This window comes from Colossoma macropomum, unplaced genomic scaffold (assembly GCF_904425465.1).
Source record: "Colossoma macropomum unplaced genomic scaffold, Colossoma_macropomum, whole genome shotgun sequence".
NCBI classification, from domain to species: domain Eukaryota; kingdom Metazoa; phylum Chordata; class Actinopteri; order Characiformes; family Serrasalmidae; genus Colossoma; species Colossoma macropomum.
The window spans coordinates 20694303-20711730 of NW_023494794.1; the positions used below are offsets into that span (position 1 = coordinate 20694303).

The 17428-nt window shown below is 37.8% G+C and overlaps 1 protein-coding gene across 1 annotated transcript in view; it reads left to right on the plus strand.

The window, feature by feature from the left end:
- The first annotated feature begins 2664 nt into the window (after window positions 1–2664).
- Window positions 2665–17428, plus strand: part of LOC118814777 (flotillin-2a) — a 44457-nt gene continuing 29693 nt past the window's right edge. Inside the window, exons 1-2 of the mRNA XM_036580540.1 lie at window positions 2665–2837; window positions 14223–14304. Of these exons, the coding sequence (XP_036436433.1) occupies window positions 2789–2837; window positions 14223–14304 (131 nt within the window). The 5' untranslated portion in view covers window positions 2665–2788. The remainder of the gene's footprint in view (window positions 2838–14222; window positions 14305–17428) is intronic.

Sequence of the window (17428 nt, forward strand, 5' to 3'; positions counted from 1 at the left end):
GAGGAATCATTTGTGTAAATGAGATTTGCAAGTTTAAAGGACTTCCACATATAAATGTTCTGTAGGTTCTTTAGATTTTTTTCCCCTAGAACTGTAATGGCCAAGCCCTAGCGCTCACATCAAGCCTATAAGTCTGAATAAATGCAGGCCTAAAAAATGCAATCAGAAATCCAGATTCTACCTAAGACAATATTTTTACAAAGCATCTGCCAGAAAGTAAACCATTAACCCCAGTCCATGAGGTGGGAATGTGTGTTTATCAACTTCTGTTGGCTAATCATGATATTCTGCACCTTTCCCAGGCCTTAAGTAAACCATAAACACTGTTACAGTGACTGGAATTTTTGATGAGAATGTTAAAGAGCTATTCCACAAACAGGATTCCCCTGTGAAGTCAGTTCTGTCCAATAGAAATGCTCCTTACCTTTTTTCCTTGGCCAATTTAGATTAATACTTATATACAAATACTCACTTTGTGATATTTCAAAGATAGGTGTTAAAGGGGACTTCCACCAATTTTTCAAATTTTATGCATAATGAAGTGGTTATGATGTAAACAAAATAATTTGGAGTGGTTTTATAAGACCCTAAAAGTAACAAAATTGGCCAAAAGTTTGCTATGGTCTTAAGGTTGGGGGAAATACATATCGGCATAATTTCTGCTGGTTTCAATGGGGCTCAAGTCCTCTAGTCTGCTTACATGGGGAATGAGTCCCACTTCCCTCTCATGAAAACCATATAATCATATTTCCAGAAATATTTTGACATGGCAGCTCTCATTTCAGGAATCCTCTCTGGCTATACATAATAAAATTAATAGCTGAATATTAATGCATTGGAAAGATGTGTAATGTAAATAATGGCAAAATGGGGGTATTTTCTAGAATAAAACCTTATCTCACACGTATCGTGAAACAGCGTTTTAGGCATCGTATTCATAACCTTTTCAAGTAATATTTTATATCAAATAATATATCATTTCCATCATGTAGCTTTAAGAAGAATTAAACACTTTAGGCATCTGGTTCTCATGACCGCCAGGACAATTGACTTAGTCAGCTTCTCTAGAATGGAGCGTTTCACACCAACCTTTTTTTTTTCATTCGTTCTGGATGCACAAAACTAATTATCCACAAATTTTAAAAAATCTGAGCCATGTAGCTACAGCAACGTTCCAAAAAATTAAGCATCACCATGAATATAAAGTGTGTACATGAGACGTCCCTAGAAGAAGTTCATTGAGTAATGTGGTGTTACTGGAAATGGCTTGTAAAAGTAAAGATTTTGATCTTCCAAATTTCTATTCATTTTTTGTTTTTCTGTAAAGGAATTTATTGTCATAGTTCCCAAATGAATTAGCTCAATTCCTATAACTCTTTGTCAGACTTTGGTTTTAGATTTTCTGTGCTAACTGCATGGATATGTGCTGGATTTTATACACCTCTTAGCAGTGGGTGGTTGTTGCTGAAACATCAGAACTCAATAATTACAAGGGTGTCCACATACTTTTGGCCATTTAGTGTGTGTGTGTGTGTGTGTGTGTGTGTGTGTGTGTGTGTGTGTGTGTGTGTGTGTGTATACATATATATGTGCGGTGGCTGAGCATTTATATATAAATAAAATGCCAGGGACTGTTAAAACTAAAAAAGGCTGAACTTAGATTTAGAATTTAAGGCTCTGGCTTTACAACAATGAAGTCAGTGTGATTTGTTTGATACTGTAAAAGTCAGAAATGTCCAATAACCTATTAAAACATAACAATAACAAAACAGAAATATAGTCGCAAGTGGCAATGAGCGGGTCCAAGAGCGCATAAGCACAAGAAGCTCTCATGCACTTTGACCCAAACAGGCCTAGTAAGGCCTAATGCAGTTTTGGGCCTTATAGACAGAGAGGCTGAAAAGAAGTCAGAGTTCATCAAAAGGCCTTCATTTGCCATGAACAATGAGCAGGGGGGTTTCAAACGTAATATATTTTTACATTTCTATGTACTGACCTACAAAGGTTTGTAGAACATGCAAAATATTGTCAACTTAGTCATAAATACACAAATAATGGTAACATTTCTGTTTTAGTTGTGTTTGCAAAGTATTTTGTTTCTCCATGTCAAAGCCTTTGATATGCATGCCATAATGAGACCCAATGCACTCATATGGGGCCCTTTTGACGTAGAGGAGCTCAGTGAAAGTGGGTAAGAATTGGTCCAAAGGTCTCCATATGTTATGATAATTGATGAGGGACCTTCGTCAAAGATGTTCACCGAGTTTTGTTCAGATTGACCTTTTGACCTTGGTATAATAAGCTGTAGTCTTTAAACGAATAATTCAAAATACCAGAGAAGGAGTTCAATTTATGGCATAACATGTGATTACAAAGTTATTCCGATCAGTGAAGTGAATCACAAGGCACCTCTTATTTATCTGTAGCCTACGTGCTTGGACCCTAATTATCGATCCAGTAACGTTTAGAGTGGGGAGGACAGGGGAGCTGGCACTGCGTTTTATTAAAAAGAAAGACAGAAAGAAAGAAAGACAGAAAAGTATTCCCGGTGCGCCCCCTTGCGGACAGCACGCGGCGGTGTTTCCGCTATGCTTGCTGAGGTCACGCGAGCTGATGGGCGGGTCCAAGTGAAGCGCGTGCGGTGGCTGAGCGCAGCGGGGCTGTGGAGGAGGGTCTGTTTATCTCGCCATTTTTCTATGTTGTAGCCTTTTTTGAGGCGTTTCTAAAGGAGGACCGCTTGAACAGAGCTGTGGATATCTCCCCTGAAAGCGTCGGGACGATAATAAAAATGGGAAACTGCTACACGGTCGGACCAAACGAAGCGCTGGTCGTCTCAGGTATCGTCAGTAGTAGCAGCTGCTTTGGGCTTTTGGCTAACTGCTCTTGTTTACGGCGCCGCGGCTGCGGAGCGTGTGGCGAATTTACACCAAACGACGGTTTACAAACAGCGAATTACTGCTCATTTCTTTGGTTTTGTGGGAATTATGATGGTTTCAGTTTTGAATATACTGTTTCTGGAGGTATTTTTTCTCTCTTCAGGTCCACAGCAATGAGGAATATCCATTCAGCTGTAGAGCTGAAGTCAGCTTCTCGTTCGGATTTTTCCGTTCCACTTTAAATGGTGCTGCAGTTACGTTCTGGCGTATGAGATTTAAGGTGGAACGGGGAAATTCGAACAACAGCTGAAGCTGAACCTGTTGGTTTGGACGAAAGACTGTGAGCACGTTTGGCTCGTTTGCCAAGATAAGTGTTACTTTCGCAGTGAGCGTTTGAATTTGTGTCGAAATATTGAAAATAACCGTTTTGCAACAGGATCACGAGAACAGTCGTCCCTGGAGAATGTCGGGAGTGTTGTTGAACTGAATTGTGTTGTGCCTTGTGGGAAATTTGTCTTCAGTGTTGCTGACAGAGACACAGACACGTTCAGACAGACATACAATTTGCATATCAGCTAATCATATCACATAGTCTTACTTACATACTCCACGTATTCTCAGGTTTATTGTCATATATCTTAAAAAGTCAGCAAAAAACCTAAAAATGTTGCCTTGAAGTCTGTAGATAACACTATCACATCTGTACACTGATCAATTATACCAAAAATCACACACATAATTACATATCTATTATTTGAAAGTTTATATTTTGCCTGTGTATACTTTACTGCTGCATACTATACTCCTGTTAAAGATTGCTATAAAACAGCTACAGGGATATTATATGACATGGAAATTAGGCCATTATCAAATGATTATGCAGCACTATAAATACCATATAGGATACCTATGGATCTTTGTAGTAAGGCTGATAGAAATATGCTGTGTATAAATTTTCCATGACTTCATGTACGTAGTGATTAGGCTGCTGGTTACTGGTCACTGCCCATTTGTGTAAAATGATTACAGTTATCTCTTGGGTCAGGGTTGACCAACCTCATGCTGATCAGGGACTTTTGGGTTGAAAGAAACTACTGGCTCAGCTTTGAGGTTCACTAAAAATGAAATGGGAAGGAGTTTTTGAATTTGAGTGTGAATGGCGTCAAACGACCCACACAACTGAATATAACATAATATACAACTGCACATAAATAATGCATGGACAACATAAGGCTGAAAAAAATAGACTGTAAGCCCTACACCACCCAAACATCATTATGTTTTTTAAAAAAGTTACAGCAATAAAATCACGAAGACATCAAATCACAAGTAGCACCTAAGTAATATTTGCCTAAATTTACAGAGGCCTGTAATTTTTAACCTCCCACTTGTAGCAGAGAGATTCATGTCAGCTTGAAACCCATTATACATCCTCCTGCCAAGTGCTAAAATCCATCTGCTGTCCATTTGAATGTCTAAGGGTTTCTGGCTTCTTGTTGGCACATCACAATATTGAATATAATATCATATTTCTTCATAAAATTGAATATAGTCACAAGACTAATTGTATCTTATACAATGTAGATTAAAATACTGTAAGCTAAAAGGCATCTTAGATTAAAATACTGTAGGCTTGAAGGATTATACAGCACTATAGGAAACATAGTGTAACTATGGATCTTTTTAGTAAGGGTGATAGAAATATGCAATGTATAAAATGTCCATTACTTCATGTATGTAGTGATTAGGCTGCCGGTTAATGGTCACTGCCCATTTGTGTAAAATGATTAGAGTTATCTCCTGGGTCAGGATTGACCAACGTCATGTTCATCAGGGGGTTTTGGGTCAAAAGAAACTACTGGCTCAGCTTTGAGGTCCAGTAGAAATGAAATGTGAAGGATTGTGGATACGTCTTGGATCAGTTCTGGCTTAATTAAATGGTCAGCATAGAATTTGTGATGAGAAAATAACACTAGTAAAATAGAGTGATACTAATACAACAGGAGTATCTACAGGATGCTTACAGGAAACCTATACTTAGGTCAGTCAGTTACTGTAGTTTACAGAAATGCACAGCTGCCAAGGCATTTGTAAACTAAATCCAGATATAGAACTTATAGATGTAGTTATACATTCATCATGGGCACGGAATGAGCATAGACACCCCATATATAAAACAGAAGAACAAACCTGGGATGTATATGTACAATGAATATTTCAGTTCTCTTCCTTTCAGCTGAATAGCTTTGGTTTCTCTCTGAGGTAACCTTCAGGGCTTTCACAAAACTGAAAGGATACTGGAAACACGCGATTGTTTTCTGACAGTACTGGGAACTCAGTTCCTTTCTTTCAGAATCCAGTCACATGACAGACGTCAGTGATCCTGGTCATACATCCGAAGCATTTCACAAGAAACACCACAGTCAGGAGGTTCACATTCATTCATACATTTTGAGAGCTTACTGTGTTTACACTGAATCCTTTACAGTTCTAAAACCTGGTCACTGATCAGATCTGGTGAGGTTTAAAATGTGTCTTTTCGGGGTCTGTCAGCTGACATCACGTTGTGTCAGGACTGGTAATTAATTTAAATTTTGATATAAGGTGTAAAGTTTAGATAACAGTAGCTTTTTACACCATCATTCCAGCAATAGATTCTTGTTTTGGTCCATTTAACGTCTCAAAGTGAGAATAATAGACTTTGAGATTTCTGTTTGCTGTTATTCATCTGAGACAAACAAAGCAATGTAGACATCAAGGGTGTGCATTCTGTCTAGTTTTGTATTTGAGTATCCATAAGGGTTAATGAATGGATAGTCAGTTGACAACATAAAAGAAGAAGAAAAAAACAGACTTAATCTTTTTCTTTTCATTTGAAAACATGGGTGTAGCACAAAATATTCAAGGGAAATTGATAGGTTTTCATGTTGGATGAGTAACAGGCTCCTTTATCAGATGAGCTGATGAGCAAAAACTACAGCTGACCAGTACAGTGCAGGATGCTGATGAGGAGTCATTGTTTTCTTACAGGTGGACGATGTACCAACATGTTAATTCGCCAGCAAAATAGGCTTTCACGGAGTGCGTTTACATGCACTCAATAATCCAAGCATAATCGGATTTCTGCAGTCATCGAAAATACTTACTTGATTTCTTAGATCGGAGGAAGGTCTAGAAATCCCGTAAAGAGAGCTGGATTTTAGCTCAGTAATCAGGTTTCTCAGTTCATGTAAACTGATTTCTTTTGGATTTCTCAGTCTGCAAAGACTGAGTGCAAAAACAGACCGCAGTACCAGAAATAAGCAAGCAGTGTTGCCCCGAGACGACAGCAGAACTCTTTTGGAGCGACGCTGAAACTACATGCTTGATGTAACGAGAATTAATTTTTTTTTTTTAGCTTACACAGTGTAGACTGAAATTCTGTAAGCTAAAATGAATTTTAGATTGTATTTATTTATATTGTAAGCTCGAAGGTGTGTTAAGATGTTTAATTAAAGGCACCATTTATTAAATGATAAATAATATACTGTACTTAATTAAAAATACAACTAAATCTGTTATTCTAGCTGTAATCTTTTAAGCAACATATTAATATCTCTTAAAAACAGAAATATCTTTTTTCTTTATTTGTTTATTTTTATGTATTTTAAAGCTATTTAGTATTTTTACTGGCAAAAACACACTTTACTGTAGTTTTATATACATTTTAATGGCTGCCTAATAATTTTACATAAAAATTTAATCATTTGTACTGTATATATTTATTATAAATGAAAAGAGTGTAATAATGTAAAAGATGTTAAAGAGATTTGAATTACTTGTGGTAATATGTGCAAGAGGTAATATTCATTGTCATGTACAGTATGCAGTATGTCAGCATGTTCAATTGTTTTTTTCCTTCCTTCTTTCAGTCTTCAGTGTTTGTTTTCTTTCGTCAGTTGAGTTGTAGGTTACATATATGCCATTGTGATTGTAGTAATGGACCTGGCCCCTCCCTCTGTCTGGAACAGCAGCACGTGTAATTGAGTTTTCTCGCGCTGCAGAGCATTTATATATATACATATGTGTGGTCACATGGCATCCTGAAATAGCCAAGCGCTGAGACTTCAAAGTGAGTGAAGCTCAGCCACCGAGATGTTTAAGCAGGCAAGGCTGAATTTACTGAAAGCAGGACCATCCCATTAATCTTTGTCATCAGGTCCTTGACTTTGTAGACATCTTAGTTTTCATGTTCGAAAAAGTAGCCTAACTCATCGTGTTAGCTATTAAGTAACCTGCCCATTATTGCAATGAATATTGGGTTAATAAAAGGCCAAACAATAAAAAAGAAATTTACCAAACAGTAGAAAAAAGACAGTACAAAAGTGGTCAGTAACAAACTGTGCAGAACCTCTCAAACGTCCAAAATGCTTTACTGGAAAAAGATAAACATTGAAGCCTTCAAAATGACTTGAATGGCAGTGAATGCATATGAATGGGTGTGTCCACCAGGCTCTGTTTCTTACTGTAAGACAGTATAGTTGAATATATAATATGTTTTATCACCATGCAGACTGCCAGCTGATCCAATTTGCCAGTTTGGTAACAGTGGTTGAACTAATCAGTTTCAATCAGGTTAATCATGATCATGATAATGTGCTAAACACAGTGCAGGATCTCATGTAGCTCCAAGTTGCAAAGCAGGTCTCGACAAGCATGGCGGTTGAAGGTCATTTGACGCATTTGTCTTTTGAAGACCACCGCCACTATTGCTAAAGTGAAATGGGGTGGAAAGCCGAATACTATAGAGGGCTCTGTGTACAAGACAAGCCTCAATCACACTGTGCCCTCCCCCCTTTGGCTCCGGACCAGCTGTACTTTCAAATGAGGCAGTTGATCTGCATGTTTACATTATACCTTATGGTTTGGAAGTACTAATGCCAGATGTTATATAATGCTATGTAGGCATGTGGAGCAAACAGAAAGAGTACACCTCAGGCTGCTTAGATCCAACCTTTTCTCTTCTGATATTGATTCTGATAATCAGAACTTAGGATATTGGCCATCGCCAAGTATCAGTCCGATACCAGTGCTCTGTCAAAGGGCAGTTATTTTTATTATCTTTTAAAATTTCTGCATAATTCAGTTGTTCAGATGCATTCAGAATGGATTAAGTTGAAATGGTGCATTGTAGAGAAACTGTTTAGATTTCTGTGCAATAGGAACCGGTGGTCACAGTACAAATTGTACTATTTTATTAAAAAAAATGTTTTCTTTGCGAGCTGTTTTCCCTTACAAGTACCTCTCCACTAGAAATGAATAAAAAAAAAAACAGTTTATGCTTACAGCAGGACTATAAAACAATGTCTCAAGCATTAGGCAGTGCACTTGTAACCATTTTATGTAATAAAGCTCTATAAGGGAGCTTTTAGAGGGATTAATCCCTTCAGACATCTGGTTCTTATCACTAGTATCGTTGCTGTTCTGACTTGGCAAGTTTCTTTAGAATGACGCGTTTCACATCGAACCACTCTGAATAACTATCTGATGTTTACATCTCAACCGTTTGAATATACAGAAGTTTTGTAAAATCTGTCAGTTCCCCTGTCAGGCACTCATGTTTCATAGTAGCTGAGTACATAAATGGACCATAATCCAACATATCATACACCAACATTCTTCTTAGGATTGTATAAATGTTGAAATTGATTAATTTTAGAAAGTTTTTAAAATTGCACTGTTAAATTTAATTGCACTGTAAAAACGACTGAGACAAGAAACAATATGGAATGTAGATCAGTCCAATCTGACTCATATTCCATCTGTTTAGGCTAGTGTCGTTACTGATACTGATTCAGTGTCATGATAATCATCACTATCATGGTAAAAAAATGTAGTCAAAAACCAACAAATAAGAGCATAATGGGATGGAACGCCTATGTTAAAGGGCTCATATGATGAAAATTGAGTTTTTAAAAAGTAAGTGTTTGATGTAAACACTGTACCATTCACTTCCCAGTAGGCCTGGGCGATAGGGTGAGTCGGCTGTCGTCGATGATGGAGAAGTAACCCAAAAGCGATGTGTAAAATGTGGTAATCGCCATTTTGGTAAAAGAACTGAGAGAGACTTACCCTGCGTTCGCACCAGCAGTGGTTTTTTTTGCCTCTTATCACCCAAATCGCTGGTCGCTCATTGCCTGTGGGCATTTCTGAACTCGGGTGGACTATTGGTTGCCATGGTTTCACTGACACCAAGCACAAATCAGATGCATTCACAGTAGAAATGAAATCCCGGTGAGACATCGCCTGTGTGCTTATTTTTATTTAATCACTGCATCTGTGCAGTCAGTTAGTGAGCAAACAGTATTTGGTCTTTGCGATTATCGTCTGTTTGCGGCGAAAGCGCTGCCATCATTATTCTGCCTGTAGTAGGAACCTAGGCTTATCTAGGAACCAAAGAAGGAGTGTACCGCTTCACAGTGGCGGAGATAAAGCGTGTACTGTGCTGCTCAGTCAGTGCTCAATTCCTATTGGTAATTGCCACATCGCTTCGCTCATTATTTGCATAAAGTTAACTCCAGTTGTCAGTTTCACAGAGAGAGGTTTGTTTAGACACTGCCTGTGTTATTTCTCTCTGCTACGCACTGTTATGATAGCTTTACTGCACAGATTGCCATTAATTTACATGAGTGGAATCGAAAATGAATGCTGATGTGCTTTGGAACTTCAGGTCACCTCAAAGTGACTCGCTGCAATAAAAACCAGTGAACCGTGACGATGGTCCCGGTGGTTAGCTGAATTATTATTATTTTTATTTTATTTATTTATTTTTTTTTAAAGAAAAAAAAGAAATTATTCCCATACCAGACAGACAGTACATAAGGCAAAATAACAAAGTGAGACGAGACAATCCAAACAAAAAAAAAAGGAGGTGTAGTAATAATAGTAGTAATAATAATAATAATAATAATAGTAATAATGACAGACAGGCAGTATACAAAGTAAATAAATTAGTAAGATATATGTATACACATATACACACACACATTCAACATCTTTGTACATAAAATACAATAGTCTATTACAGCAATAATAAGTAGGCAACATTGCTTTGCTGTGCAGAAGAAAGGGAGAGCCAGGTTGCCCCTGAGGACCCCCACCAACCGTTTTCTGTCTCCTCCGTACTCTTCGTCTCTCTTTCCCACCCCTGGTTAGCTGAATTATAAAAACACTCCTCTAATGACGAGAAACGCCTTTTTTCAATGTGGAAAGCACGTGGACGTAGCTTTGGAAATCGCTTGCAAGCTGAAGTTTTTCCAGCAGGGAGCGCAGATATCTGCGGCAGAAGAAGCTTGAGATTTTCATTAAAACAATTAATATTTAAAAAAAAAAAAGCATGAAGACTAAAATAGAACAGAAAGCAAATCAAAGCTGCCACAGACGATTTTTCGCTAATTGTGATGACTAGACAATATTGTAGTAGTTATTTCTAGATATCGCTCAGGCCTACTTCCCAGTCAGTATGTAGAATATATATGAAGCTGCTGATTCCAGTTTGCATCCCTAGTCAAAACAGGTCTCAGCTCAGCAAAAAGGGGAAATTCTACTAACGTTAATTTCTCTAACCTGCAGGTGAAGAGCAGAACAATGTTGTTTTTCTACAGCCTAACAAATAAGGATGTGGTTGTGAGGAGGGTTTGTACTGCTTGGAATCTGATGTCAGCATGAAAGTGAGTCGCAGCAGTGATCACATGAGTGCATGTACAGAATCACTGTAAACTGTATTGTTTGGCATGACCTGATCTCAGGTATTCACTGAACGCTCTGTGGGTGTTAAGTCACAGATGATCATATAGCCTGATAAATACTGGGCATGTCTGTGGAGTTTGTCACTGAAGTAAAACACCACAGTTAAAAGAATGGTTTGGCAAAATGTCCAATTTTCCCAACTTCCCGCTTCCGCCAAATCCAAGCCACGACATGTTTAGTATGTGAGGTTTTTGTAGTTTTGCGCTGGAGTAACATCATCACTGCGCCCAGCCTACCTGCATTTGTCGTTTTGGAGAAATAAACATTTGTGGCAAGAGCGCAACTTCAGTGCTCTTCACTGGCACTAAAGGTTAATGTGTGGCCTGTAAGCTGCTTTTCTTTGCACATGAAACTTGTGGTGTTCCAAACATTGTGGTTCTGCAGCGGTGAGACGAGCTCTGGGGAGACCTACTTTCACATGCCGATGTGGTTCTGAAATTAGAAGAACAAGTGGTAGTGGGTGGGGAAAGTTTGCAGGGGGCTTGAAAGTGGTTTAATTGCTTGTGACTTTGCTGAGCTTGGAAATGTTTTTAGTTGTCAATATAGGCATTGTATACACAGATTAATCCCCATTAGCCTATTTCCTCACTTGTTTTTTGTTAATAACGTTGACAGGGGTGGGCGATATGGCAAAAATGTTAAATCACAGTACTTCAAGACATTTTCACGATACACGATGTGCATCACAATAAGTAGTTATTCTAAAATATATAATAAATTGGAACAGACAAAATAGAACCTGTAGTTCCACAAATAAAACTGTAATGATAATAAATTTACACCCACAGTGTTTTTTATTCAGTGTTTTTCAAACTGCACTGTACTAAATTCAGTTAAACAGGCCTTATTATGCTTACTTTGGAATGAACCATGTATTTAGTCAGTACTGGTGATGTCCACCATATGCTCAGAGAAGCATATTGTGTTGTAATTTATCATGTTAACGATAAAATATCATCACATTGCCCAATTCTGTTGGCAATAAAGATACATACGTGTGTGTGTGTATGTATGTATGTATATATATATGTATGTGTGTGTGTGTGTGTGTAATATACAGGGTGATTCAAAAATATTCATCCGATTTCAAAACGCCATATTTTTACAACCGTGAGGTGCCTAGGAACCAATCACATACCAATTGAAAGAGGTGGTCGTAGAGTTTCTGACTCGTCGAGGGATGGCTCCCATCAGTCTGCAAGGAGATTATTGGGTGTATTTGTGACCTATCAGTCAAACCAATAGCTTAGGAAGAATTCCAACTGGGCTAAGTCTGAAAGCAAAGTTTAAAGAATCCGAGGACGCAAACCAAAGAAGTGACCACGCCCTTTTTACAGCAAGCTCGAACACATTCTGGGTGATGAGCCCAGCTGTCAGTCAGTGAAGCTTCACGATCGCTCCTGTGACGCTGGCGAAGATGAAACTGAAAGCTCTGGGAGTAACTGGTGTTCATTCATAGTCAGGATTCTTTACCTCCGGATGAGCAACGTGACACGTTGTTCTTTTGCACATGTGGGTCAGTTTAGGAGCTGATCTGTTCAGACTGATGTCGCAAATAGGTCACATTTAAAAGATACTGTGAACAGCCAAACAAAAAAATCAGATTTGGTGAGGAAACCAGATTTGGGCCACTTTTACCTGTTGTATGAACATAGCCTTAGCTTAGAGTGGACATGGTGGAGTCCCGTGACTATACACGTGGTAGTAAGTTTTTAAGGGGTCAGTGCATGAACACACAGAGTGGGGAAAGGATTTACAGAATAAAAAAAAATCTAAATAACCGACATGGGCAAGATTACGTTGGTTAGAGGTTCTGAATGTCGGTTTTGATTACTTTTTGATTAATTGCCCAGCCCTACTTTCCACGAAATACTGGCATTACAGATTTTTTGCCATGAGCATTTTCAGTGCTGCTTGTCAACCCATACTACCGATGTGTTTCGTCTTTGTCTACTAGCACACGTGCATCAGAAATTGCTTCGTAGTATTGGTCATAGCTATCAGAATCCCCAACACCATTACCGATACTGCATACAAGTGCTTAAATGTTTAAGGTACGGAATTGGTATCATTGCAACCCTGTTGGCAAAGAATCTTGTTAGTATTTAGTTTGCTTTAGTTGGTCTGTACTTCTCATTTACATCAACTGACGGAAAGAGGGAAAATACCAGTGGCAGAGACTACAGTGCAGGGTTATGCACGACTCACATAGTCAAAATAATGGGAACACCTCACTTTAACATCATCTGAGAAAGACAGGTTTCTGTAAATTGTGTAAAAAAAACTAAGCTCACCTGGCACAGAAGCTCAACTGTCATGGGGGAGCATCTAGAGGAAAACTGATTCATGGCAGAAAATGGCATAGTGAGTAACATCTGAAACCTCAGTGAAACTGTGGTCAAAAGTTAAAAACAGAATGTTGTTGTCTGCTTTTTAGATAGCTTCCTATTTATTTTAGCATTATAAACACAATTGACTAAAGGAATGACCTGCGTTTTCATCTAAACTGCACTAAAGTATACTTTTCCGTTGTCAGAGTGTTTGTACGCTAATGCACACAGACCTGCTCGCCCTCACAGATGTTTTTTGAAACCCTTTTTCTCTGTGCTTTGGTCTCCCACTCATGTAAAGACTTTTATTTTAGGTTTCTAGAAAATCTTCTACAGGGTAAACATTTTTAAAAGTCTTTTTTTTCTGTGTTTTCATCTGGATGCATATTTTTGAACATCACATGCGTGTTCATTGCTGTTTCAAGTCTGTGTTCATGTTTTAAGATACTGCGTGTCTGACATTCATTATTCTGTGTTAATTTCAGATTTGAAAATAATGTTATTGACCACACCAGCTAGTTTATTTATTTTTGTTTGATGGTTAAGGGAGAAACCATTTGAATAGCACTGCAGAGTTTTTGTAGAATCAAACTACCTCCATAATAGTGCTTGGACTGCCACGTAAAATTTGTTTATGCATTGTTTTTTTACTATTTGTGCACCTTTCACATGGAGTAAATTGGTGCTTTTGAGGGCATGAAGAAGATCTGTGGTGTCCTTGATAGCTGTGAAGTGTTTAAAACAAAATGAAATCTTATTTCTGTCTTTATGTGATACGTTTTACCTTGTCATTTATTCCTCTGTGAAGAACAGCTTATTTTCTGTGTGCTAATGACCAAGCTTGAATTGACAAGTAGTTTTTTTATATCCCCTATAACTGTAAAATTTCACATTTGTTGTATTGATAAATCAGCAGTCATTGGCAATTTGTGTTATATGCAAATTTCTAATGATTGTACTGATCTGTATGGTATTAAACAGAGGTTGATGGACATTTATTTGCATAATAATGAAGTTCCTTAAGGGCTTAATTGTTTATCTTTTTTCCAAAAAAGTATTGAATTGCAGTAGATTAATCAGTAGATTAATCAGTAGATTGCTTGATTACTAATATAATCAGTAGTGAAAGCAGTAGAAATGTGCTTTGAAATGATTAAACTGATAAGGAGGATAGATTAGCAGAAGACTGTTGATTATGTTTACATTGTGTCACTGATGTGTTCTGTAGGTGGCTGCTGTGGGTCCGACCAGAAGACCTACACAGTGGGAGGATGGGCCTGGGCGTGGTGGCTTCTGACCGATATACAAAAGTAAGAACCTTTTGTTAAAAGTGCAGTTTGTCACCCTTATCTATGTGCTGTCATTTTTAAATCTTAAACTCTTGGGTAAAGTTGAGCTTTAAACCCATAGAGCCATGCTTTTTGCACAGTACCTTTTTATTTTGTTTTGTTTTATGCTATGTTGTTCAGTTGCATCATGCTGCTATTATTATTATTATTATTATTATTATTATTATTATGCATTCATCCGCATTATCCCTGCATCCATTTTTTAGTCAGCAAATATTGACAAACCCCTAGTAAATGTTAGGAAGTGTCTGGCTACACACGGTTAGACCATACAAAGCAGCCAGGAAGCTTTTTTTCCCTCATCATTGAAGCAGTAGTTGAGTAGCAGGAGAAGTTAGTGTGATCAGCAGTGAGCAGAAGCTAGTAATGCTGGGTATTAAATTTTTTTTTTTTTTAATTATGCTGACCTAATTATTTACTCAGTAAATAAACAGAATACCAAAACGTCCATATCATTCAATACCAAACTTAAATACTGAAGTATTCCGTCTTTTCAGAGCCAGTAAACCAATAAGAATGCTTATTCCAAAATCTAGAGTGGTGATTGGTGATTAGTAACCTGTTCATGAAATGACAAATACCAAATACAAGGAGTCAGAATCCGAGACTGCTGGGTACAACACTGTGACCGAAACTTTTGTGATAGATATTTTTGTAGTTGGCAAAAAAAGCTTAAAAACATTTACAACATTTATACAAAGAATACATATCATGTAATTTATTTAATAAAGTGTCAGTAAAAGTTCAGGAATCAGTATTGAAGTCAAGGAATTGCTATTGGCACCAATATCAGAACATTTAGAGCGATACCCAGCCCTCAGTTGATGGAGTGTTAAGAGTTTGAGAGCTGGAGCCAGTCCAGACCCCCACAGATAGTGTATACACACACTTCATCAGCACATCGGCTCGCTGCTCTTCCCACACACACTCACCAAAGTGTGGAAAAACAAACACTATTAATATTGCCGCAAGGTCTGATGGAGTTCAGCCTCGGTTTAAAGCCCAGTCACACTAGATTCTATCAGTACCTTTTCGCAAGTGAAAATAGTATAATAATATAATTGTGTTTGAAGTTTCATTTAAGGTTCAACTTTGTTGAGCTTTGATGCTCAAATTCATGTCGTTGACCGAGAGCACAGTTGCTTTGGCTGAAGGGATGGTACTTCATACAGCAGCACTGAAGACGCGAAATGAAGGAAACACTCAGTCTACACATGATTTTTTCTGCATATCCTAACAGCCAGTCACAAGGCAAACAACATAATTGCTACATCGAAAGTAAGAGACAACAGTATATCTGGCACAATGAGTCCTGAATAATTACGGTGGGACATTTTGGGTTTGGTGGAGCAGCAGCATTCAAACACAGTGTGAGTGCTCGTACCCACGTACTTTTTGTCATAAAATTTCAACACATTGGCCAAAATAAAAATATTAAATTGCCAGAAATTTGCGATTTATGCTGGACTCAAATTGTACACCACTAATCTTTATTTCTTTAATCTTTACTGTTGTGTTTATTTCTGTTTATGGTTTTCAAGTTACCCAGCTTGTTTATCACATGTTAACCACCATTTTCTAGTGTAGTGTGACTGTAGCTTTACTTGGACTGGCCTTCCAGCTGTAGCCTTAAGCTAGTCCTAGCTAGACCAGATATGGCTGCTAAATAGGTTTTAATCAATGATAATGGTAGTCCATGCCCAGGGCCCATATTCATAAAGTGTTTTGGAGTGATAGTGTTAATTGTTTTGTGTGAAATGCATAAACTGATTCCAGATCAGATTTTTTACTTTGATAAGTTTAATAAACATGGATGCAGGCCTAATCTGTGTATGAGACACTACCATAGTACAACAAGCATCTGCATAAAGGGGGTGAATCAATAATATATAGCAGGAATCAGGTTATCTCTCTAACTAGGAGAGTATCTTTTTTTGCTGTCAACAGCCAATCCTTAAATGATTTTCTGCATATCTTCTGTATTTTATATGTATCACAGATAGAACATGCTTTCATGACTGTTATGATTTATTGAAATGTTCCTATACACGACCGCTGAATCTGAAATATTTCCACTTTTCTGAAGTTTCTCTAAATGCCTGCTAAATGTCTTCCTCTTTGTGCCTTGCTAACCTGGCTTGCTGTATGTTTGACTCACCCTTGTCTCTCTCTCTCATGCGCGTTCGCTGGGATCCTAGGCTTACCGCTCGGTGAAAGAGATCTTTGTGGTTCACTGTGCTAAAAAAACAGCAGAATGGAATGTGTTGAAGGTTAACAGTGAGGCGGAAGGTGGCTTGAATGACTGAGAAGCATCATATGCATTCGTGGAATTCCATATGGCAGACAGTGCTGGGTGATCTTTTTCATCTGTATTGATTAGAGATGTCTCAATCCAGGTTTTTTTGTACCCCACCAAAATCAGAGTACTTTCATTTTTTGTTTTCATAGATAATACAGTCGCATAATTTGGTAGAATAAATTTTTAATATGTGCATAATGTAATGTGGTGATTTGGCTACCTCTTTCTTGAACATTTTGGAGTTAATCACTTTAAAAAGTTTTAAAAACTTTTAAAATGACTTTGAAAGTTACATTTTTGATATGCACACATGGTATACACTCTGAGCTTACTGTCGGAAATAAGTAAAAATAATTAGCTGTTTCTGCTAATGGCGGTCTTAAACCGGAAGCAGAGTGATGGAGCCAGTAAATTAGAAAATTTCCAGCATAGTTTTGTTTTCAACTGGTTGTGAGTCATGAGTGGAAAAATCCATACATCCTTCTGATTGCATGGCATTCACAGCAAGTGGCAGAAAATTTCTGGCTTACATTTTACATTCCAGGCGAAATGTGGCTCAAACACAGTTGAAACAGTATCACTGCTGATAGTACAGGTTTTATATTCGACTGTAAATTAGTTTTATAGTGCAGACATTGAGATCACTTTGTTTACTTCTGAAAATGCACCTCACTGCTTCAGTTTGTGGATAGCGCTCATTTACAGCACCTCTACGACTGGAAGTAGAATGCAAAAACCAAGAAACATAAGATAGGAATTTGATGATATCTGATCCATTAAAATCTG